Below are 25,930 nucleotides of genomic sequence, written 5' to 3'. Positions count from 1 at the left end.
GTTCGTGGGAGCAGAGGGAAGAGAAGGAAGAGAGGGGAGAGAGTTAAGCTTCCTGACAGCTTGGTGGAACATTTTTATTTCTTTAGTTAATATAGTTAGATAGTTAGTTAGTTAGTTAGTTTGTATTGATAATAATATTTATAATTCCTTCATGGTCTTTCTCAGTCTTATCTTTTCGTCATTATCACAAACGATAGGTCACCTTAATCTCCTGTTGAAGACACAAGGATGTAGTGTACAAAGATTTTGATAACCATTGGTGCTTGTTAATGATTTAACAAGCTCAGTAACCTTATTTGATACAATAGTTGCATGCCGTCTGTGTTGTTTAACCATGTGTGCTTAGCAGGAGGACATCTAAGGAAGAGACTTTGGGTGGCATCACACTATGTTTCACCTGTGCTGCTGTCCTGTTCTCCGCTGCTCCGAGTTTCAATAAATATTTCTGCTTAAGACATATGAAACTTCCATACTCAAGAGGAATCGGCAATCAACAGACTTCCATAACAGTAAGATAACAGTCATTTGTATTACAATACACTATTAAACTTAACTTTGGTGATTGGTAGAGCCCTAAAAATCTTATTAAAAACCGGCACACATTGTTTGTTTAAGGATGGTTTTACTCCAGCTACCATGGCAAAATGCAGAAGAGTCCGGATGCTCCTCGTATTTGTGGGATCCTTGTTCCTATTCATTGTGTACTTTTCCCAATGGGACAAGAAAGGTACAATATGTTTATATAATAATGTGTGTATTTCTAGCTGTTCCTGCTGTGTATCCGGGTCTTGATTAAACTATGTTTTGTTTGTGTTATGTGTTACATTGCAATTAAAATTAAAAAGGAATTAGGTAGTGGATTAGAAGAAAAGTGGATGCGCGACCTCACCCTTGATTACTTTTGGATTACATGTGACCCGTGTGCATTTATTTAACTAGGTGGGGCTTTCCAATGGCATCTCGCTTTTTCATCCATGTACGTCATCTCTTCAAGAGAAAAGCCACCCTGATTCAGCATGCACAATAATGACAACACACATTCTTATTCTTCTTATCACAGCAAAGAGGATCCATCAGCGGCAGGAAGCCAGAAAGCAGCTGCTAAGAGAAATGTGTGATGCTGACAGACAGTCATTTTCCCAGGGGAAGCGCATCTTACAAGACATGAAGAACAAAGATCTGTCCCATCTGATTGTGAATGACAAGCACAGAATCATTTACTGTTATATTCCCAAGGTGATTGACAAAAACACACATGGAAAACACAGTACACAGTGTGGATCAATTCATTGTTTGGATTTTCATCACATGTTATTTGCTGTTCCAGTGAAATCTGACAAATCATTAATCTGACCTACACCACCCTTCGATCACTTACAGCCCCCTTATCAGGTTTAAACATAAACAGACATATGAGATACTGTACAGCTCCGACTGTACTTTGGGTTAAAGCTATAGTGCATAACTTTCTCAAACAAATGAATGTCGGTTACATTGAAGCCATTGCCAAACGAGTTGACACAGAGTTTATAAGGCCTATCAAATCCACAAAACTGTCTCTGAATCAGTATGGGAGTGTTTACAACTGCTGTCGCCCTCTGACACTGGCGCAGGAGCAGAGAGAAAACCCAAGAAGCCCCCAAGTTTTTTTTTAGTTGTTGATTCCACTGCTAAGCAAAGACCTGGACGTACAGCAGAAGGTATAACATCCATACACGATCACAGAAGGCTTATCTCATTTAGATGTGCCGACAGTGTTGTTTTAATTGCTCGGAATTCCTTATGGGGCGACAGGAGTTACACACTACTGTATAAGCAAGCTAACATGCTCAACCAATCAGTAGCATGACTTCACACTCTTTGTCTTGTTTTTATGTACAGGTGGCGTGTACCAACTGGAAGAGGGTTATGTACGTCCTGAACCAGAGCAAACCATACGACGACCCAGTGTCCATATCTGGTCCCTTCGTCCAAATCCCCAAATTGTTCCCTCGCCTAATCGACTCCCCAGTTATAGAGATGAAGGTCAGTTCACAAAATGTTCAAAGTTTCAAACAGGAAGCATGTGAGATAGTTAGTCCCATGAGCATTTGAATAAAGCAGAAGAGTGTTAGTGTGACAGAGGGTTGATGTAAACTGATTTGTTGATTACAGGCAAAGCTGAAGCATTACACCAAGTTCCTGTTTGTCCGGGACCCGTTTGTCCGTCTCATCTCGGCCTACCGAGACAAGTTCCAGGAGCACAATAATGATTACTATAAAACCTATGCCCAGGACATTCTGCGCCTATATGCCAACCAGCTTACTCCACCACAGTCAGTGGATGCATCCGGCATGCGCCCCTCATTTTATAACTTCATTCAGTACCTGCTGGACCCAATGACGGAGAGGGAAGAGCCCTTTGACGAGCACTGGATGCAGATGCATCGCCTGTGCCATCCCTGTCTCATAAAGTAAGGCCATTTCTTGTAGGAAGTGCTGCAGCTATAGAGGTCATGTACTGGCAAAGTGGAACAAGATTTGAAACAATACACCAAAAAATATAACCACTGGGAGGAAAACGTTAAATAAATAAATAATAATTATAAATGTTTTTTATGACCTCAATAATTTTAAAATATCAGTTGCTATTGTCTTGTATTAATAATCATCAAAGTTATTTCAATCTCTAACTACATTGGAAGCTATATCAGGTCATCTGGGCGGGTCCTTCCAGAATGCACATACAATGTTTGGCAGTTGATTTTTATTTAAAAAAATTGTAGGATAATTTTTCTAAGTCACTGTTTTCCTCTTCTGAAAAATGGCATCGAAATAAGTTAAAATTCTTCCTTTTATTGCTAAAATGTGACAATAACAAAGGAATGGAATGCAAATAGAGAACCAGTCTTTTTGACCTATAGTTTAATGTTGGCTTCTTGTACCTCTCTCAGGTATGACTATGTTGGCCATCACAAGACTCTACAGGAGGACGCTGAGCAGCTACTGAAGATCCTAAATCTGGAGGGCGACATTAGGTTCCCTCCTTCCTATGAAAACATGACTGCACATGATTCTGTATTGGACTGGTTCAGAACAGTGCCCCTAAAGGACAGGAGGAAGCTGTACGAGCTGTATGAGGAGGACTTCAGGCTCTTTGGCTACAGGAGGCCTGATGAATTGCTCGATGGTGAGACGATTGCTGCATTCCAATAGTAGTTGCACTTCCCCTCGTTCATTTACCCTCAGCCCTTGGTATGACGCAACAGCATACGTTGCACGGAGGGAACTTGGAGAGCGGAGGGAGACTGGGCGGGGGAGGAGCGGAGGATTTAAATGGAACCCACTTGCCCACTTGCCCTTGTAGTCGCAATGGACCGTCAGTTCTATTCATCTGAATGCAAATAATACAGAATTATAACATTCTGCTAAGGTAGCCTATGTTGCAGAAAGCCATTTCCATAGCATAACAAACATTGAATTTCGACATGGTAACTCAGATTATCAAGATATTGTTACTTACACATGTAAATTGTTTGCTCCGACATATTTTCTTATTTATGTTAGTTTCAACCAAAAACATTTGTTTTAAATAGTCCTCTAATTGGCAGCCATCTGTGTTATAGCAGCAATGTGTAAACTGCAATACATTCACTGGATTGTTCGTATGGAAATAGGATAGCCTAATAAAAATAAAAAATAAAAGGAGAAGAAGAAGAAGACGAACTGCAATGCACTGTGGGTGATATCCACCTCGGAGTGACCATGGATGTTCACTTGATCACTCAGCCCTCCGAGGGTCTATATCACGAAGTTCACTTCAGTTTCCAGACAATTGGAACGACACTTAAGATGGCGGCGGGGATTCCCCCGAGGGCAAGTGCCTAGGGAAAGTGAACGAGGGCATGTTGAACGGGTATTGGAACGCAGGGCTGTCAGGATTTTGGGGATAAGAAACCACATTTTCCTTTTGATAAGGAAATATTTGACTTATTGGCTTTGTTACATTAGGAGCTCTGTTGCTTGATGAATGGCTTGATTAACCACCACAATTCCGAAAAAGTTGGTACGTTATGTAACGTATCAGTGATTCTTGAGAAGTGGGACAAAAGGCCGTCTTCCAATATTATCTGCTGTTATGTTTAAAAGTAAAAATATTTAAAATTGGAGATGTTATTAGGGATTAAGAATACATGTCTGGAGCACAATTTTCCCCTTAAATGTACTTGTTATCTACTCACGACGTCCAAAACAGTGTGTCCACAGAGAGGGGTTCAATCATTCATATGCAATAAAACCTATTAAAAATTTACTTTAATGATTAAAAAGAGCTTTTGTCATCAAAAGCAACACTAAATAATCTATCATATCAATCTCCCCACACAAAGAAGACTGTCTAAAGGAAATTTAAAGTAAAACAAATAGCTATCTTCCAGGGTACTGCAGTACATTGTACAGATGTGCCACCTTTGTAATGTCATACAAACGCATTGAGTCTGATTCTGAATGTTATCAATATGTGGAACTGTCTATCTGGGCAGGCAACATTCCAGCCACAGTCCGTTGCATTACGACAGTATATTGTCACCCTGTGTTCCACTGGCACCAGGTTTAACATTTGGCATAACTGAATGCTGCCCCCTAGTGTTCATTGTAGAGAATGCATTTTCCTAAGAAACCACATTTTCCTTTTGATAAGTAAATATGTGACTTATTGGCTCTGTTGCGTTTGTCTACTAATGTTTTACATCTCTAGCTTTTATATTCTACACCACTGATTTTTTTTACTTTGACTTATATGTAATGATATTTGTCATTTTTAACTTAATCTACGCCCTACTACACTCATGGTGATGAGCTTTACTTGCTGGTAGACACAGTTGGCGAATAAATGAGACACAGGCAAAGTTTGGATGTCTGATGTTGGCGGTTTTCAACATGGAACATTTTTTTCCAGACACTGTGCATGTCCATACTTCCGTAAACGACCATTTATCTTCCTGTCTTCTAATACTTAAACATAATTATTTTTAATATTACCAATGGAGCAATTGAGTAATGTGAACCCACAGAGAAGTTGCACTATTGAACACTATTTTCTGTTTTTAATTAATGTAGCCAATGTTTCGATATACGTTACAGTCATAGCATTCTATGTCTTAAAAAAATACACACTGACTGCTGTAAATGGGTCATGATAAAAATATCTAAACATATGGCTTGATGAATGGCTTGATTTACCGACCCAATTCTGAAAAAGTTTGGACGTTATGTAAAACGTATATACAGAATGTGATAATTTGTTAATCCTTTTTTACATACAATAAAGTTGAAAACAATACAAACTCATTATATTTGATGTTTTACCCTTCGTATTTCATTGTTTTTTGTAAATATATGCTTATTCTGAATTTGATGTCAGCAACACATTTAAAAAAAGTTGGGACAGGGGCATTAAAAGATTGGGAAAGCTGTAGAGTGTAAAAAAAAAATCTCATAAACATGTTACCTGGTAACAGGTGTTATTAACATGAATAGATATAAAGGGGCATCCCGTAAGGTTCAGTCTTCACAAGCAATAATGGTGTGAGGCTCACCACTTTGTAAAGAACTGCAGAGGAAAACAGTCCAACAGTTTAAAAACAACATTCCTTCAAATAATTTAAGGATTTCAACATCTACAATCCATAATATTATTAAAATATTTAGATAATCCGGAGACATCTCTGCATGTAAGGGGCAAGGTCCAACATTAAAATGTAATGCCCATGACCTGGGAATTGATGACATGGCCATTACTACTGCACATGGGAAATTCACATGGGCCATGGAACGCTTTCAAAACCATTGTCAGTAAACACAGTTTGTCGCTACATCCACAAATGCAAGATAAGACTCTACCATGCAAAGTGAAATCCATATATCAACAACATCCTCAAATTCTGGGATGGACTGACGCAAAGTGGAACAATGTACTGTGGTCTGACGATACTACATTTAAATAATCAAAGTTGTGTCCTCCTGGCTCCATAGGAAAAGGACCATCCAGATTGTTACCGACATGAAGTTGAAAAGCCAGCGTTTGTGATGGTATGGGGTTGGGTTAGTGCCCATGGCATGGGTAACTTGCACATCTGTGAATGCACCATTAATGCTGAAAAGTACATTCAGGTTTTTGAACAAAATGCTGCCATGCAAAAAACATCTATTTCAGGGACTTCCCTTTCTTATATTTGTCTTGTGCTTCCTGTCAAGTTTCCCCCCTGTTTGATTACTGAGGCCTGTTTCAGGTAGCTGGTTTTACATACTCTGAGTTAAATCCTGCGCTCTGAGTTGGTCAACTCAGAGCGCAGGGTTGACGAGCAACTCTGGGTTTTCGGTTTCAGAACAGTGGATCAGCGTTGGGTTAATCAACTCTGAGCGTGTTCACTCTGGGTTGATCGAGTGCGTAAAAGCCATCGTCAATGGATCGCTGATAACATGATTCACCATGGAAACAGTAGAAACAAATGATTGATCCTCCCACTTCTCCACTCCTCAAAAAAGAAAAGAAAAAAAATCTCTGCTCCTCCCACTAGAGTTAGAAATATTAACGAATGAGCTTATGGTATAGAGAAGAATTAACGGGGATATTGTCTCATAACTCTAATCTAATCTCCTCTGCAATTCAGAAAAAAACAGAGCAAACATTTTTTGTCAAGAGAATCATTTTGCTTCCGTATGAGAAGCCATAGTCTATTTTAAAAAGTTACGCATATCAGCAGTAAAGTATTAAGCTGGCGCCACACAGCATTGCTGAGAGTGTTTTATATTCGCTGTATAATATGTTGTCAAGCTATAGCCTAATACTGTGCAGTAAACAGACTGTCGCTTCTTTTAAATGGGGAGTGAAAAACATTAACATCAGACACATTAGGTGACAGTTTCCATTGAAGAGCCTGATTGATTTATTACCAGATCCATTTTCCTCAAGTGATCACAGTTTAAATTATTATACAATTTTTATATTCATATTAGGCTATTTAACGAGGCTCGTCTGTGACTTTAGGATCGCACAAGTGAACAGTAAAGATTGCGTGCAGCCGCAGCGTTACATGAATCCACCTGACATAAATCTGTTCAGTGGCACAGACATTAAAAAGCATACAATACAAATAGGTTTATTAATCTGAATGTAGAGCATGTCACGATGTGTAAAGTGGCCGCCTATATGAACGGACCGAGGGCTGAGAACAATGCTACTGATCAGATGAATGATCGGTCAAACGTAAAATCATCAGGAAATGATAAAAACATCTCGATGGAGATTTCTATGGAGTGATTTTGCTTCAAACTGTACAGGGACGCGTGTGACAGTGACACTCTTTCTTCAGTCGGAGCTGCAGCGTAAAGTGAAAACAAACTCAGGGTAGGTCTAACCACCTCCCGAGCAGGTTAGACCCATGGCGTATGTTGCCGCAGTAACTGACTCTTGGTTGCGCTGAACCTGCTACCTGAAACGGAAAACCCAGAGTTTCCACTAACTCAGAGCGAACAAACTCTGGGTTGTCTCAAAACCAGCTACCTGAAACAGGCCTCTGGTCCCTCACTAATGTGTTTCACCTGTGCCTCGTTGTCTCCCCTGTCTTGTCTATTTAAGCCCTTGTCTTCCCTTGTTTGTTGTGGTAGCATTGTGTGCCTTGTTCACTGTATTTCAGGGGCTGTATTCACAAAACATTTTAAGGCTAAGAGTAGGTCCTAATGGGCTGATTTAGGAGTAACTCTCAAAAATAAGGGCTGTTTCACTCCTAATTTTAGGACTCCTAACTTTTTAAGATAAGTCCTCGAGAGGACTCCTAAGTCACTGGAGTAAATCACAGACAACCATTTGATGGCATTTTGGAGAGATTTAATGCTAGTGAGCTAGGTACCTTAATAGCTGTAAGGGTTTAATGATCTTAGTAAAGCTATATTTAGAAAGTATAGACACATTTATATTTATTATATTTATATAAAAAAATATTTATTAAGTTCCTTTTCCTGCAGTTACTTTGGGTTTACGATGCACTGAAAGTTACTGTTGGTGTCACGTTTGGGTTTAATTTGTTACTAGAGTAGGCCTATGTGGCGCTTCCATCCAGGTCCGCTACTGTAGGCTATAGTTGCGCGTCTCGCCTTTTTCCTTCTGCATGCACTTTACGATTTCGCCGGCTGTTGTTCCTAAATTGTGAATGTCCTGTTTTGTCGATGTCTGACTATTGCTGCATAGTCCGCCGTTGAGAGAAATACAGTGAGAGTGCATGGCGTGCAGCTGTTCAATGAGGATATTTTTTACGATTCAAATCATTGTAAAATTTAAAATGAATAGATGTGGCGCTATTGTGGGTTAATTGTGAACGAATGTGTGGGAAACCCTGCAGTATCTTGGTTTCATGTTAAATCAGTGTCACTTGTCATTAATTGTATATAAAAACTCTTTACTTTAATACAGCGACACGATATGGATATCTCCCACAGTGTTTCTATCATAAATTCACTCTTAGCTCTAATTCCCTCTCAGCCAATCACTGTGGGCATAGAAGGTATGAACATGACGTCATCCATAGCAACAGGGTCAACCCCGCCCTCTAGTCTTTGCTTAGGAGTCCCTCCCATTCCTTAGTAAAAGTTGGTCTTAGCAGCTTTGTGAAAAGGTTTTAAGAAATTACTCCTTACTAAGAACTTTTAGTGCTCCTTAGGAGTACTCTTAGCGCTAAGATAAAATGTTTTGTGAATACGGCCCCTGGTCAGTTATTTCATTGTAGTTTGCTCTCAATAAATTATCACATCCATTCAGCATGTATGCAATTGGGTCCTTCTCTTGCTGCCATCTACCCACCCTAACAGAATGTTCCCAACAGTCATAGACCCAGCGGACACACATTTTGCTCTGGAGTTAAGAGAGGTGACTTATATTCTTATCTGTTTAAGAAATGACCTTAAAGGGGACATATTATGAAAATCAAAACATTGCAGGTGTTTGGGCACCCTTTTAGGTTATTGGGGTCTCTACCAGCACACACAAGCTTCAAAAAAACAAATGTGTCAGTTTCTTCAGGGATGCTTTTTTTAGAAAAAAGGGGGATTTGAAGGTTTCTTCCAAAAAACACAGACTGGTGACGAAACCGGTCGGTTTTCATTATCATAAATACTCCCACGGGAAAGCTTACCAGAAACTCGGTAGTTGATTGGCAAATCAAGACTCCCGTTGGTAACCACACACAGCTGAGCCTCCACTCGCTCATGCAACAACAGAGGAGAAGCAAGCTGCAGTGTTAGCTCATCCTCAAGCTACCATCACACCCCAGCCTCGAAGCAGACCGGGGCTGAATGGATTTACTTAATTTTTTGTTTGGCTATGCCCAGCAAAGGTTGGCAATCTAGTGTGATCTGCTGTTATACTGGAGTGTGGAGGAGATTGTGCCTGGAAGACAGAGAGACACCATCTCTCCTCTGGAAATGTAAGTAGTCCTATTTAAAAACAAATCTGTCCGTTTATGAGTTCAATGTGTGTAATGTGCTTTAATTTATCCCTCATATAATAACCAACGCCGACTGAAACGAGAGAATGTCTCTGGGTTAAGTAGAAGCGTTAGCGCCCGTTAGCTTTTATGCTAACGGTTAGATCTGTGAGTCTGTCCGTGACAGCCCCTGCAGACGGTGAAACTGTATGGTGTGTTGGAAACTGAAGAGTATTTGTTTGTTGTTGACAGTGTGTAGTTATGCAAGCAGTCGTGGTACATGCAGCAGTAGGCCTATTACATCTCCAGTGTCATATAATAGACAGGAATAGCCTACTGTAAGTTGCCTCTGCTGCCGTTTGTTTCCTGTCCATTATATTTCAAAAAGCACACAGTATCACTCAGAACTCGTTTCTTCTTGAGCAAGGGCTATACTGAACTTATTAGTGGCCCATCTTATTTAATAATGGAAGAAAAAATATATTTTCATTAGTTTGTAGCTTTGCCATAACTACAGATGTATCATGTATGTAGGCTACACATGATGTAACATTGAATGTGCCATGTTTTACAGCTATCTGGGTGACCTGACGGAGCGTTGACCCACAAGGACCGTCACACTATCTGTTCCATCAGAGAACTGTTCACTGGGTGGAATAGGTGGTCTTCTTCAGGGCCCACCAGCAACAACTGGACAGTTACATACAATATGGCTTTGCTTCTGTTTGAATTATGTACACTTTATATTTCCATTTCACTGGCTATGAATAAACTGCTTTATTTTTAAGTATGGTTTTGGTCATTTTAAAATGTAATGATACTGTTTCAAAGAAAAAATCTTCAGAGAGATAAAGGGTTGAATTAAAAAACGTATAAGTCAATGCATGTAGATCGGTCTGAAAACTAGTCCAACATCCTGACTATGAAAATGTGAGTTTCAAGTAATCCTTTACTACACGAAGCAAACAGTGACAGTAAGCAACACAATACATGTTTTAACAGTAAAACTTTATTATAAATGAGTGATCACAATACAAATGATACATTACCTACTAGATATTGAAAGGGTGTCAGATAATTTGCAGCTCTGACTGTAATTGTTTCTATATATTTCTTTTTTACAAAAGATAATGTCTTTCCAGTGGATCTTGACATGATACATTCCTTTCCTGCCACGTTACTGTACATTTACAGCATGGCTTCACAACCAAAGCTTTTTCACTCCACTGGGTTGTAGATCATTCCCCAGTTTAACCTGTAGAGACATACATAAAACGTTGTATGTTACAAGTTTAGAGAGTTTATTCATAAATACTTAGCTCATATTCTGTTACTGACTGTGACATATTTAAACTGTATTTACCTGAGGATAATGTCAGGGAAACCAGAAATCTTGATGCAATTTTCACAGTTTTCAGCTCAGACTCCTGCCTGACCAGGTTCAGTTGTAAAGCTTTTGGTTTAGAAGTGATAAGTGTGCTGATATTTGCTGTAGAAATGAAGGTAAACATGGTAACATCGATCTCCATGCTGCATTGGCCAAAAGTAAACAAAACTGACAGCTGGGCGTGTGCCATGCCCATATAGGTAGGTATAGAGTAAATGAGCAGGGCGGTGCATGCACGCCCATGTAGATAGGAGGGGGGTAGATGTCAAAACCAAATTTTTTAGGGAGAGGCCAAAAAAGGCCTGAAAAGGCAATGAAGAAATGGGCATTGGTAGAAAACTAATGGGCTTTTTGTACAATAGACCATTAAAACCTTTTCTAGTAGACCTCGGAAATACACATTTAAACCCGAGTTTTTGCATAATATGTCCCCTTTAAGAAAGCTTCAGACTGTGTGGAGGGAGAGGCTGTCCTAGTATCAGCCCGCATGGAAGTTCTGTTAGACCCTGGCTCAGGAGATTGCTGCCCGGGTGGGCAGAGGGCTTTATTAGTACACCCTCACCTGTCTCCAGCAGCCAGCCTCTGTCCCCTGTCTCCAGCCACATGCCTCTGTCCCTGGTCCTTCCCCCATACGCCTTCCAGGGGGGGACCGCCTTCTTCATCTTTCAGAGGGGGTAGCCCTGGTCCTTCCCCCAGCCGCCCTCCTGAATGGGACCGCCCTTGTTTATTATTACCTTAAGCTTGTGAGCACTGTACTTTCTTACTGTTCTTGCTTCATGTCCTGGTTAGGAAAGGATTTGGTTTATTTAGATTAATCTATGTTTTGTTTAATATGATATGCTTCACTGCATATTATATGCTTCAATGCATTCATTGAATAGGACGGATGTCCTGTTCAATGACAGTCAGTATGTCTGTGAGGATCCCATGATACCAGATAGGCCCTTCTTTTTCCGGTAGAAGTAAGTAATGTACTGTGTAGTTGTGTTTTGTGATTGGTTGTTGTGTTTTCCTTTTTGTAGTTGTGTTTTGTGATTTGTTATGTTTTCCTATTTGCTGTTGTGATTTGCACTTCAGGCCGACATAAAACCACCTTAAAGCGATATTATTTTAGCATGAATCATTTCACAAAGTAACAAGACACATTCTTAGGTCAACCAACCATGTAATTCTCCATGTCACCGTTTTTAGGCTCACAACTAAAGGCGACAGAGCCTTTGCTGTCGCTGCCCCAAAGCTGTGGAACAATTTGCTACTGCATGTTAAATCTGCACTGTCTTTTGGGTCCCAGTTGAAGACCCACTTCTTTTCATTGGCCTTTAACTCCTGTTTAGCTATACGTCATAACTATTACTGTTTTGTTATGTACAGTATATGGCACACTTTGGTCATTTTGTATTTGATTTTTATTTGTTTTTGCTATTTTGCATTCTGTATTGTTTGTCTACCACTTGGATTGCTGTATCTTCTTTTGTATTGTGCAGCACTTTTGTCAACTCCAGTTGCTTTGTAAATGTGCTATATAATGAACTTGAACTTATTCGTCTTATATCAACAAAGATAATCCATCTGCGACAGATAGCCAGAAAGCATCTGCTAAGAGAAACGTGTGATGCTAACGGTGCAGCTAAGAAGACATGCAAGACAGCATGAATATTGCACAGGTGTGATTATCAGTGTGAATGAAAGATATGTGAGCTGTTGTTATAACACTATTTTGAGGTGTGTAGTATATTTTCTTGGTCCTTTACTCAGAAAGCCGGCGTTGGTAGTTAGTTGATGGAAGAAGACACAGTTGAATGCAGATGAGGAGGTCTCAGGAACAATTCTTTTTTATTCAAACAACAAAACTCATCCTGCAGTCAAAACGAAGCCAATAAGAATTTAAAGTGTTTGTAGCCAAATAACTAATAGAGGTACCTACACAAAACAAAAAGCTATGAAGAGTTCCTTAGTTTGAGACCCGACTTTTTCCAGAATTGTGGCTGCTTTTAACCCTAACCAGCTCCACCCTAATGGTCAGAGGGCAACCTCTGGCCCCCAGAGGACATCCTGAGTTTAGTCATCACCTAGAGTCGATATGTCACGTTGGCCAAGAAGTCTGATTCAGCAACGTTTAAGTCAATGCTGATGATGATGATGATGATGATGATGATGGTCAGGGTCAATAAACTACTGTTAACTCTTAGCCAGACTGTCTTTGATTAACTCACAAGACAGTCACCTTTGTGTGAGATTTGAATGATCTACAGGTCAGCCTTGAGGGTTTCCTCACTCAGGCAGCTGACATCCCTGACTTTGCCCCCTGCCAGATGAGGCATTGTCTTTGTCCTGCTCTGTAGCAGTATAGGCCTTAATATAAAATGTATAGTGTCATAATACACTACAGTAATCTTGAAATGTGTCATAACGAAATACACTACAGGTGTTTTTCAAATGATTGATACACTACAGTGTTTCCCACAGCACATAAGGCTATAGTTAAGGTGGCCACCTAAACTATCAATGTTTTTCTTTTTGTGGAAATCACAAGGTCAACATTTTTTTTTTCTGTTTGTGAAGGGCCAATGAGCAAGTTTTATAGACGGTCTGGAAGCTAGGAGGCGTGTCTGAATTGTAGGCTGAACGAGGATGCAGAGTTGCTGAACCTCTCTATTGATACTTTAATACTACTTTAATATTTGCTTGGTCAAAGTCCTCACAGTGCTCTTATAAAGTTAAGATCTCTCTAGGATTGCAAACAGTATCTTCCAATGTTTCTGTAGTCTGATCTGCTGACCAGTAGATTTCTCTCAGAGAATGAGATCATCTATCAGGGAAGTTTGCAGCAAGGTGAGTGATGCTATAACTAATTATGTGTAAAAAAAAAAATTAGATACATTAATGACAAACACTTGATGATTGGAATAAGATGTTCAAAAAGGAGTTGGAAGAAGTTCACATTATTTTTTGCAAAATTGTTAGATTCAGCAATTGAGGGACATTTTACAGAGGAATATGTATTAGTATTTACTTAAATTTGCCTCTATGCTTAACATATTGTGTTTGTAGAAATTACAATTATATTTTGCTTCTTTGTTGTAATGCAAAATAAAGAAATGCATATGTAAAAAGTATACACATGGCCCCTCAGGACACTCGTGAGTGTAAGGGGATTTTCTTTCTTAAAGCTGCCTAATATTAATATTCATTATTCACTTATGGCCATTCCCCTGTTAGAAGACACTGTATGTCATCTCCCCTGGGAACCAAGGTCATAATGTTTTCAATTATCCAATAGACACACAAGCTTAAGGTAATCTTATTTGAATATGTAATAGTTGTATGCTGTCAGTGGTTTGTGTGCATTGGGTGGCATCACACTGTTTCACCTGTGCTGCTGTCCTGTTCACCGCTGCAGAGCTTCCATACTGTTTCTACTTAAGACATCTGAAACTTACTGAAGAGTAACCAGCTAAACAGACTTCCATAACAGTAAGATCACATTTATTTGACAATTCCACAACTAAACTTAACTTTCATGATTATCACAGCCCTTAAATGTTGTGTTATTAAAAACTGGCACAAAATGTTTTTTTAATTGGTTATTACAGAGTTTTGGCAGGTTGCATGTGGATATTTTGTAAGTAGTGTAGTATTTGATCAGGAAAAAATATAAAGGTTTATTTGGCATTAATCCTTTGAATTCTCCTCATGTGATAAACGAGAGGTGGACACAGTAGCCTTGTTTGAGAAGGAGCCGTCTTACTAAGACCTGCGCAATTATGACGCTTGTCTTGCTGAGTGCACAGCAGCATTTTTGCTGTGCGCTCAGGAAGACGCGTCTTAATTGCGAGGGTCTGAGCAAGACGGCTCCTACTCAAACAAGGCTAGTTTGAGTCTGTTTACTCCCACTTTTTGGGAAGAGGTAACATAGACTAAATCACTCAGTCCAGCCTGGCCATTCGACCTGGCTAAATTAGTTCCACAAAATACTGTTGTGGAATTGAAATATCAACCTTTAAAAGATGAGAATTTAGTCAATTAATACCAGATGACACAATGTTTAAATACAAAAATAGAACAGATCTTTAATGTTTGCAAACATGAGTCAAGACAACAATCCAGCAATGGGATTGTGTGAAAATGACCAACGATAGGCGGTCATACAGAGAACTTATAGTGAAATCTAATTACGCACGAACATTCCAGCCTACGTACAAGATTATCCTCTGCCAGATATATTGTTAGTTATCTTACAGACATAGTTCTCAGGAGCCATCTCAGTCAAAACATACACTCCTTACGCAGTTTGAGTATCTCAGAACATAACAACCTTCACCATCAAGGTAAGGTCAGGATTTTTGTTGATTAGCTTACGAATATTTAGAGTCAAGATGGCACTAGTCTATATAAACACATCATTATTATGACTGTAATAAACATTTCCATAACAATACCCCTCTATTCCCTGTAAGCTCCCTACCTGAAGGAGTCACAGTGTTTGGTGAATGGCAATATGTTGTGGGTAACCACACATAATATTTTATGCATTCAGTACTTTTATTGTTTCTTGTTCATTGACAAAGTCTAAAACGTTGCATGACTCCAGCTACCATGACATCATGCAGAAGAATCCTGCTTCTCTTCGGATTTGTGGGATTAATGGTGTCGTTATACCAATGGAACATGTCACAAGAAAAGAAAGGTACAGTGTGTGTGTGTGTGTGTGTGTGTGTGTGTGTGTGTGTGTGTGTGTGTGTGTGTGTGTGTGTGTGTGTGTGTGTGTGTGTGTGTGTGTGTGTGTGTGTGTGTGTGTGTGTGTGTGTGTGTGTGTGTGTGTGTGTGTGTGTGTGTGTGTGTGTGTGTGTGTGTGTGTGTGTGTGTGTGTGTGTGTGTGTGTGAATTGTTTCCACTGTGTATCCTGGTCCTGGTTAGAAAAGTTCCGTTTAGACTATGTTTGATGTGTTTATGGAATTAGCAAAAAGTGGATCTGCAACCCCACCCCTGATTGCTTTTGGATTACATAATGACACATTGCATTTATTTACCTAAGTGGGGCTTTCAATAAGGACAATAGCCTCTGGCTTTCAAACCTGTCTGTCGTCTCCTCCAGCGATAAAACATCCTGAAGCAATATCATTTTAGCATGAATCATTTCACACACGCAATGATGACGACACACGTTCTTATTCTTCTTATCACAGCTAGGATCCATCAGCGGCAGGAAGCCAGAAAGCAGCTGCTAAGAGAAGTATGTGATGTTGATGGAGAGGCATTTGTCGAGGAGAAGAGCATATTAGAAGACATGAAGATAAATGAGCTGTCCCATCTGATTGTGGACGACAAGCATGGCATCATCTACTGTTACATTCCCAAGGTGATACAGACATCAACACACATAGCACACACAGTCAGAGGCGGGCACATGGGGGTTCAGAGTGACTAAGTGGCCTTTTTTTAAACATTTGTACAAACCAGTGTGTTTAAAGAGGACCTATTATACTACTTTTCTGGTCTTAATTTCTTGTTTTACACTGCTATAGAGCAACCTGACACGAATCACATCACAAAAAACTATGTAGATTTTCGGGAAGCTCTTTCTCTTATTTTGGCGATCCAGCATGCCCTGTAAACACTTTGCTTTTGACATTTCCGCCCCCTCCCCTCCCTTCCTGAAAACCCAACTTCGTTGTGATTGGTTACCTTCCTTCCGGAACACTTTCAGTGGCGGGAGGTGCGAGCATGGACCTATAACGACGCAAGTAGGAAAGTGGCAGCATTACCATACATGGAAACATCCGCGTGGTGACGACACCAAGTTACATGCGACGTCACGAAGTTACAAAGCGTCAAGCCGCTTTGAACACGTGACTTCTCGACTGGCTAGAATAGTGTTTAGTGCTCGGCACAGACACCCCAGACGGTAAGCAGGGAATACGTCGAAATGCATGTACGTCATTATTTGATAATCTAGTATGGTTAAACATGACTATAAATCATCATAACGTTTATAGGTCATAAAAGTCAAAAAGTATCATAGGTCCGCTTTAAACTGTTGGCTAATGGGGCTTCGCGACTTGCCCTATCATTTGAGCAACCCTTTGGTGGAACCTTAGAGCACAAGTTAAGTCATTTTGGTTTTACCATAGGGTATCTAGTAACTGTGCATGAGCCCCACCCCCTACCTTTATTTTCATCTGAAGAGCCGCCTTACTGGGACATCTCCAACCTTGGTTATTGCCCTAATGTCACATCAGAGTGATATTAAGGCGGCTCAAGTGCCCCTCTGGTGTAAACTTAGGGCATAAATAAGCAATTTGATTTTACACCAACCTTGATTGGTCTGGACTTTCTGACTTTTCCATATGATCCTCCCCGAGGTGAAAAGATGAACATTGGACTGAAGTAAAGAGGTGGTCTGTGTTTGGATCAAACTCCAGTGTGTGTCTCCAGTGTGAAAACAGTTTTAGGATGGGCATCGTGGACATTGTCGGTCGAAACCAAATTGCACTATTTTGAAAGGATACAATGCGACTTCCTGGGCTTAGCGCCACCCAAGACAATTGTGATAACAAAAAAAATTAAAAAAAAACGGCAGCCCAGTTATCCCCCCAATCTCCAAAACTATACGTGTTTTCTGACCATATTACTAGCTGTAGTTTGGTCTGGTCTTTGGTCTGGCGGACAACTATAGCCAAATAGAGCATCACAGATTCCCTACCATGACTGTACATACTTAGTACTGTTCTTATCTACAGGTGGCGTGTACCAACTGGAAGAGGGTTATGTACGTCCTGAACCAGAGCGAGCCATATGATGACCCCATGTCCATATCTGGTGATTTGGTTCAAACCCCTAACACGTTCAAACTCCTAATCAAATCCCCGATACCAGAGATGAAGGTCAGTTCACAAAATGTTCAGAGGTTTCCTTAAAGTTTCAAACAGGAAGCATGTGAGATAGTTAGTCCCATGAGCATTTGAATAAAGCAGAAGAGTGTTAGTGTGACAGAGGGTTGATGTAAACTGATTTGTTGATTACAGGCAAAGCTGAAGCATTACACCAAGTTCCTGTTTGTCCGGGACCCGTTTGTCCGTCTCATCTCAGCCTACCGAGACAAGTTCCAGAAGCACAATCAGTACTTCTATGAAAACTTTGGCCAGTACATTCTGCGCCTATATGCCAACCAGCCTACTCCACCGCCGTCAGTGGAACAGGCGTATGCATCCGGCATACGCCCCTCATTTTATAACTTCATACAGTACCTGCTGGACCCAATGACGGAGAGGGAAAAGCCTTTTGAACCCCACTGGAGGCAGATGCATCGCCTGTGCCATCCCTGTCTCGTAGAGTAAGGCCATTTTTTGTAGGCAGTGCTGCAGCTATAAAGGTCATGTCCTGTTGTGAAAATCAATGCAGTCACTATAAGGAGTTTAGGGGAGATGTCGCTGTAACAGACGTCAACCTTACTGTTGCAGACGGAGCATATATACATACTGTATATAAATGCTTCCCTAAAAAATAAATATCCCATCAATTGTACACTAAATTTAGTTTTTCCCACAGCTTTTCTTTGCCACCAGACATTTGCCATTTATTTTGGTTTTCTTGTGTCTTTTAATTAATCTACAGTATCTCCAGCAGCTGATTGGCAGAGTGATACAAAAATACTACACACAACCCCACTTCAAAAACACTCCACTATCCCTTTAATTTTCATCAGTTATGTCGGACCTTCAAATTCAAATAAATTGAAAGCTAATATAGCTCAGCCTATGAGTTTTTCTTCCCATTTATGATTTTGCCTTTTTAATTTTAGTGGCACACTTACTTTTACTGTTCATACCACAAAGCTTATTTCACCTGTTGTTTAATGTTGGCTTCTTTTACCTCTCTCAGGTATGACTATGTTGGCCATCAGGAGACTCTACAGGAGGACGCTGAGCAGCTACTGAAGATCCTAAATCTGGAGGGCGACATTAGGTTCCCTCCTTCCTATGAAAACATGACTGCACATGATTCTGTATTGGACTGGTTCAGAACAGTGCCCCTAGAGGACAGGAGGAAGCTGTACGAGCTGTATGAGGAGGACTTCAGGCTCTTTGGCTACAGGAGGCCTGATGAATTGCTCGATGGCTGAGATGTAGTCAGGATTTAGACCACTTCAATCTTCTCTATGCAGCCAAGGGGCTAAGAAACCACTTTTTCCTTTCATCTAAGATCGGTCAATACATTTTATGCAGAACAATCAGGACAAGGAAATGAAAAGGAATTAATTGACTGACTTTGAAATATCAAATCTAGGAATTATAAGCACAGTGCTTCTATTTATGGTTCTGTTTATGTATTTATTGACTAATGCTGTACACAGGGCCGCTGCTACGCTTTTGGGTGCCCTAAGCAGAAATTGTCAGTGATCAATCTGGTGCACTTTGTGAGGACATTTTAGAGACTAGAGAGATATCAAATCCTGAGATGCAGAAGGAACATTATTTTTCAGATTTTTCTTAAACAGGTAGCACTCTTTACTCTGCAACTGTAAAAACAGTAGATTGGTCTGCAGACCCATGTTCTATGATGGAGAGGCCCATTTCAACAGATAAAGGGTGGATATGAACAATTTAGAATTCACACATATAAAGTTTATTTGTGTATGTGTGAGGGGGCCTTCAACCCCCTTAGACAGAGGTACTAATGCTGTTGTTTTTAACTTGCTTTTGTATTTCTCCCCTACTAGTTGAGGGGCCCATGATGATTTCTATCTTGTTACATTTTAATGAGTACTTATATTTAGGCTATTCCTTTTTGGACCCTGTTATTGACATCAGTGACTGAGCTCTTTGACTATGCAACATGAAAAGTTACTATCAGTATCTCTGGCTAAGGGCCCCCCTGAGCCCTTGGGCCCCTGGGCCTGTGCCCGGTGTGCCTGTGCAGTAATCCACCCCTGGATAGGTTACACAATTAAGAAAAAACAACGATGGGCCTGTTCATAACTAATTTATATATTTTTTGTAATGTAATGATTATCATGAACTTTAAAAAAAAAAAAACTATTTTGGGGGGCCCCCGGACCATCTCTTTTTCCTTTTTAATTAAAAAAAAAAAAAAAAAAATTATAATTATAATTATAATTTTTTTTTTTTTTGGGGTGCCCCCCCCCCCAGGAACTTGGTGCCCTACGCAGTCTGCGTACTCTGCGTATAGGGAGCGGCGGCCCTGGCTGTACATATCTTGCTTTTCTACTCTACACCATTGAATGTTAATGTAATGAGATATGTCATGTTTTTGACCCAATTTAATAAATGAGATACAGCCAAAGTGTTGATGTCTGATGATGGCGGTTTGCAACATTAACATGTTTGGAGACAATGTGTGCATGTCTATCTGTACCTAAATGTTTTTTCTCTTTCTATTTAAGTATTTTAAGTACAGTGCTTTTCTAGGGAGGTGAAATATGCATAGACCACCACTTGTTTCTAATCCTTGAACTCTCTTAAATCAAAGTTTAAACCAGACTGTATTGGGAACAATGATACCAGGTTGGTGTCATCTTTTTTTAGGCTTTTATTACAAAACAACACAACAAAAACAATACATTTTTATGTTGAAATCCACACTCACAAAACAAGGTGACGATGACTTTGTGTTCGACAAAGTCCACTCCGTGAGGCTTAAGTTGAGTTCACGGCCATCTGAAAATCAATTGCATTCTGTCTCAGTAAATGTGAACGTGAACACTGACAGATCTGTGCAAATGTCAGTTATTTGCGTCTGCTGTGCATCTTGAGCTTCCCACGCTGAACCAGAGCTGATGGGGTGACCTTCAACCCCTATCATCCTCTTGACCTATGGTGCAGTGTAGGCACTAGGAAGGGACAGCCCTGTCATGGTCACTGTGGCCCATCTGAGCGCTCTGCAGGGAATGATACGTTATTCAGTCTCTGACAGTGACATCTTTCTGTTTGAAGCCCAGGACATGTGTGGTCTAACTGGGCAGCCAATGCCTCAGCATTCCATTGGTGCCTTCGGACCCCTCAGGGTCTGGGATTTGAGCTCTGTGACAGAGACAAATAGCAATAGAGACACAGAGGGAGGTGTTCAATTTTTCAAAGTGCACTTTTCTTTTCGCAGTGCCATAGGGAGAAGAGAGTGAGAGAGCAATCAACAACAGAAGTTAAGGAGACAGACAATATGGCTTTTCCGTGTCTACACATGTAGACATTTCATCTTTGATTCTTTGTAACATTAAGAATTGCGCAACATCACACTCTCATCCACAGTCAAGTACAGACTGATTATGTTTACGTTTTATATTTACAACTGATACCTCTATTCAGCTGTGGATCTCATCCCCAGTGACTCACAACACCGCAATATATTTTCTTGCGGTTCTTTCCATACATCTGACATGCTTAGACATAAAATCGTATCATATATTTCTCATATATCTCTCATATGGTCTCTCTTCATGCCACAGCTCCCACTCAAAAGGCATTTGGCAGTAGCCATTTTGCATTTCTCCCAGTAGTATTCAGTTTATATGGAGGATGCAAAATGGTGCAATCAATAGTATCTTTATATCACCTTTTCATATCGAGCTTTCTTCACACTTAGCCAGAGGTGCTGGTGATTTAAACATGGGAAATCTGGCCAACTCCTCCTCTAGTCCTTTTATTCCATCCCCTACCCCGTCCCCCAACCCCTCATCCACATCGTCAGCCTCCCCCGACTCCTTCTCCAGCCCCTTGGTCATCCCCCTTTCTTGCTCCCTCTCCACCGTCCTTCCATCTAGCATGTCTGCAGCTAAGATTTCGGAGGAGAACTTCAGCCCGAGGCTACTTGTGCTGCAGTTGGAAAACAGGGAGTTCCCATGACCATTGCTGGGGTTGCTGTGGTCCAGGGTGCCGCTGTAGCTGTTGCCAAGGTGACCGCCATTGCCCTGGTTGCTGAGGAGCGTTGTAGTCGTGTTTGTGGTCGCCGTCCCGTTGCGTTTTTCTGTCAATCTGAATCCCTCAGACAGCAGGCTGGCACTGCTAGGTGACTGGGGCGTGGCCGAAGAGCCCAGCAGGTCCCGCCCTTTCTCTGACGACAGCGAATTGTCTGGCAGGTGGTGGCCCTGGCGGCCAATGCTGCGCCGACGGCTCAGGAAGTAGACAATAAATACACCAAACACTAAACCCATGCAGAAAAAGAGGATGTAGATTGCCAGCACGTGGCGACCTCCTGCTATGGCCACTGTTCCTCCTGCACTGGGGTCCTCCAGTGTCAGCTGATAGGCTGCTCTGCGGCAGGGGGTGGGGTCTCTGATGCCTGGTCCCGCCTCCTGGAGTAGAGCGACACAACAGAAGCAGAGAGAGTTATTTGATCGGTTGGAGTTCACCTTGTTCTACTGTAATGAGACCTGTCTATTGAGTGAAACTACATTTACATTTATCTACAGTATTTGAATAAATAACACCTTCTTTAACACTGTTACAAAGTGCTTAACAATGAAAAGTAAATTAGAACCTATTCAGTAGGAAGACAGGCTGAGGCAACATTCCGCTGTCCGACATTGTGCAACATTTGCTTATCGAAACTGACGTGTAAATCGTCTGATTAGTTCGTCACATATTAGCTGGAAAACTATAGAGCAGGGGGAATTTGCTCCTGCCTGCTCCAAAAAATAATTTCTGTATGTTTTGCCCTGATTTTTTTACCTGGCATGTGCAGATGTATTTCCCCAGGCTGTCCTCGGTGACAGTCACCTCCAGGTCTGAGTGGTGCTGCCTGGTGTGTCTGTGGGGGGGATGCTCCCAGCTGCAGGGCCTGGGAGACAGCTGGACACACGGCAACAGGAGACGCAGGCCCACGGCAACCCGCAGCTCCCTGATGGACGGCTGGCAACGGCCTAGGGGGGACACAGAAGAGAGATGAATCACAGACACACAGACAATATGGAGAAAGACAAACATACATGCCAGTGTGTTTTTGTTTGCCACCATATCGCCCTGGAAGAACGTGGCAACCAAGAAAGTGTGTGATCTCCAGTTCAAGTATTAAAATGAAATTCACCAACCTTCCTCTTCACACTTTCTCAAGGCGTCATCGACGATATCGCCAGGACCGGGCCTGTTTGCACACACACACACACACACACACACACACACAATTGAGTCACACTTTCCCATCAAACCTTTAGTAGGAACAGAGATATGTCCTGTACACCTGCTTTTCTAATGTTGATCTAATCGATTATTCCGTCAGCAGGTAGTTAATCACTTCCAACTTTTATAACTGATTAATAAGTAATAACACAGAGGTTCCAAAGAGTATACAGTATGTGACCATTAATAATTTTTTATTTTTTTGCTGTTGTCAGTATCAGTGCATATGTGTAAAGTGAAATACACAAAGTGATCACTGAACATTATACCGTAGAGAAAAGCGGGTCAATTTCTGCACATAACTAAATAACTAGTCTACAGCAATACTGCCACGGTCTGCCTTTTGCTGGAAGACTTCCAGGTCATGTTGACACTCCTATAGTACTCACTCTGCCTTGGTGTGCCTGCAGGCCCCCTCCCACACACAGCCCAGGCCTCTTGCTCTGGCGCACACACCACAGCTGGTATACAGAGCGCAGCCTTCAGCCTGGACACGAGCCAGAGACAGAGGGCTGCCCACCAGAGCCTTGCCCTGGAAACACAAGGAACAGTTACAGAATCACTGAGCAAAATCACATATATATATCTGGGCCCTGAAGATTGAATCACGCATGCAGTGGTGTAAAGTAACTTAAAAACATACTTGACTAAGAGTACAGATGCCTTACTAGAAAAGGCTCTGGAAATGACTCTGATACAATTCCACCTCTGAACGCATGTATGTGTGTTAGTGTTGTGCGTGTGCTGTGTGAATAAATGTGCAAATGCTCTACCTGGTACAGTATTATATTGTTGACAGGCTCCTGTGAGGAGAACAGAGGAATCTCCTGCAGTAGGGTGGCATTCTGGCCCACTACTGCCACCCGGTGGAGCTCCCCACGGTCTGCAGACACACAAACACACATGGTGAACAACAACTCTTGAATCAAAAGGTTTAAATGGATTTATTGTCTTGTAAACAAACAAAACAAATTCATATCCAAATCAAAATGCCTTTACAGCAACGCACTTTAAATGAAGTCTTATGCAGTTGTCTGTTTTTTATATTATCCTCAACTTTCTGCTTCCTCCTCCACTCACCTGTCCCGAGGTGCAGCACTGCCCCTCTCCGCTCCTCTCCGCTGCCTGTCTTGGTTACAGCCAGCTTGGTGTATGTGATTCCTTTCCTGACCAGCAGGGGCGCTGCGGTAACACTGTTCTCCATCAGGGGGTGGTCCCTCACAAATGTCAACACCTTGTCGGGAAGTTTCAGGGACGACTCGAAGCCCTCAGCCTTCAAAGCATTGTTCAAACACTACGGAACGTTCGGGGAAGGAGAAAAAAGTAACAACGTGTCAATTATATTAATATGCAATGTAATGAAAGGCATGGTAGAAGTGGTGATTTGTGTGGTTGTCCAGTTTGAGTACCTGGCCAGGCCTGGGTGTGGGGACTGGTTCAGGGTTGATCCAGTTCTCGCAGGTCTTTTTCAGCTCCCTAAAGGGACCGTCCAACACTTTGCTGATGTCAGACAGGCTGAATACACACACTGCTGATAACTCCTCACGCTCCCTAAGAAGAAGAAAGAGAAGAGTTAACATCCAGACATGATGTCACTTTTGGAGAGAAATTAGATATTTGAAGAGTCTCTGAAGATATTCAAAATCCAAGGAATGGTTTGACATTTTGGGAAATAGGCTTAATGCCTTTCTTGCTGAAAGGAACATGAAAAGATCGATACGCCTCTCTTGCAGTACGGTAAAATAAATCGCTCTCTCTCTCTCTCTCTCTCTCTCTTTCTCTCTCTCTCTGTCTCTCTGATCCACCTGCTTCCATTAATAACTGCTCCTTCTCTCATATATTATAGCCGACAGATGACATTGACTAAAATACAGTAACAAACTAACTAAATTGCCTCCCCGTCCCCTCAGCTTACCACTGGGAGGTGAACAGTCCGTAGAAGTGTGTGCTGCCGGGGTCTCCGGGCGTGTGCTGCGTGGTGAACACATCGGTCAGGATGTTGTAGCGCTGTCCGCTGGGTTTGTCCTCACACACCAGCTCCGCCTTGAGGAAGGTGGTCCACCGTCGCTGCAGAGTCTTCATCCCTCCAACGTCAGACTGAACAGACAGGGGGATGGGGAAACGGAAAGTCAGAAGGTGTATTCATATAAGGTAAAACATCAGTAAATCAATCAATCCATCCATCAATCAATCTTTGGTCAGGACGTTGGGAGCACCTTGCAAACTCGTGCCACCCTGGGCACCTTGACCTTGGTGTAGAGGTCATACTCTTTGGCCACCTCAGTGAAGAAGAAGTAGATTTTGTCATCGTCTCCCGTCGGGTTGCCGTCTTCCGACTGCTCTATGAAGGCAGAGCTCACAAACTCTGGGTCTGAGAAAGACACACACACACACACACACACACACACACACACACACACACACACACACACATAAGCGCACAGTTTTTTTTCATATTTTTTTGGTGTGTTGTGAGTGTCTGTGCATGGGGTTCTACAAGTGTGTGTGTCTCACCGCTCAGCCAGTTGATGGATCGTTCAGTTCGGATGCGCTCCTGCTCAGCGCCGGTTGCGCGGGAGATGTCGAAAAGCGTTCCCAGGAAGTTACTGGTGGCTGCAGTGTATAAGGTACCGCCTAAAAAGAGGGAGAAGTGAGTGAGGTTTATTTGAACAAATACACACTGAAATGAAAAAGAAACCAATAGAAAAACTTAGATTAAGCTGTTATCCCAATCAACTAGGCAACAACTAAAAACATGACAGGAAGATTAATCAATCAATTAGTCAAACATTCAGCGGTGTTGTCCCACCTGCCATGACAGCTGTGTAGTGCTGACTGGGCTCAAAGGGACACTTGCCCTTCCCTGTCTCCATCTTCACCCCTCCATCCTCGGCTTGCTCCAGGGTGAAGGAAGACAGCTCCTGCAAGAGGACAGGAGAAGACAAGGGGAAATT

At 41.6% G+C, this 25,930-nt stretch overlaps 3 protein-coding genes across 3 annotated transcripts in view; 2 read left to right on the top strand and 1 right to left on the bottom strand.

Annotated features, from left to right (window-relative positions):
• Positions 1–1,152: 1,152 nt before the first annotated feature.
• Positions 1,153–11,523, top strand: LOC307269440 (carbohydrate sulfotransferase 12-like; the record flags this gene model as incomplete). The annotated part of the gene is made up of 5 exons (XM_080052408.1): positions 1,153–1,236; positions 1,882–2,025; positions 2,155–2,453; positions 2,934–3,169; positions 11,285–11,523. Exons 1-5 carry the CDS (start codon positions 1,165–1,167, stop codon positions 11,521–11,523), a joined length of 990 nt encoding a protein of 329 aa, XP_079908534.1. The 5' UTR covers positions 1,153–1,164.
• Positions 11,524–15,997: 4,474 nt separating this feature from the next.
• LOC307269439 (carbohydrate sulfotransferase 12-like) lies at positions 15,998–18,967 on the top strand (the record flags this gene model as incomplete). Its single annotated transcript, XM_080052407.1, has 4 exons — positions 15,998–16,204; positions 17,586–17,729; positions 17,871–18,178; positions 18,727–18,967. 4 exons carry the CDS (start codon positions 15,998–16,000, stop codon positions 18,965–18,967), a joined length of 900 nt encoding a protein of 299 aa, XP_079908533.1.
• A 2,451-nt stretch (positions 18,968–21,418) lies between these two features.
• Positions 21,419–25,930, bottom strand: part of sema4f (sema domain, immunoglobulin domain (Ig), transmembrane domain (TM) and short cytoplasmic domain, (semaphorin) 4F) — a gene marked incomplete at its 3' end in the record, with an annotated part of 51,817 nt that continues 47,305 nt past the window's right edge. The window contains exons 5-15 of the mRNA XM_080051600.1: positions 25,786–25,897; positions 25,491–25,610; positions 25,193–25,347; positions 24,892–25,073; positions 24,386–24,527; positions 24,057–24,270; positions 23,750–23,859; positions 23,366–23,508; positions 22,889–22,941; positions 22,530–22,720; positions 21,419–22,153 (exon numbers count right to left, since the gene is read on the bottom strand). Of these exons, the coding sequence (XP_079907726.1) occupies positions 21,419–22,153; positions 22,530–22,720; positions 22,889–22,941; positions 23,366–23,508; positions 23,750–23,859; positions 24,057–24,270; positions 24,386–24,527; positions 24,892–25,073; positions 25,193–25,347; positions 25,491–25,610; positions 25,786–25,897 (2,157 nt within the window). The remainder of the gene's footprint in view (positions 22,154–22,529; positions 22,721–22,888; positions 22,942–23,365; positions 23,509–23,749; positions 23,860–24,056; positions 24,271–24,385; positions 24,528–24,891; positions 25,074–25,192; positions 25,348–25,490; positions 25,611–25,785; positions 25,898–25,930) is intronic.

Source organism: Ammodytes marinus (genome assembly GCF_949987685.1).
Source record: "Ammodytes marinus genome assembly, chromosome: 23".
In the NCBI taxonomy this organism is placed as follows: Eukaryota; Metazoa; Chordata; class Actinopteri; order Uranoscopiformes; family Ammodytidae; genus Ammodytes; species Ammodytes marinus.
Note: the sequence above shows the minus strand (reverse complement) of the source record. Positions and strands in the feature narration are given on the sequence as shown.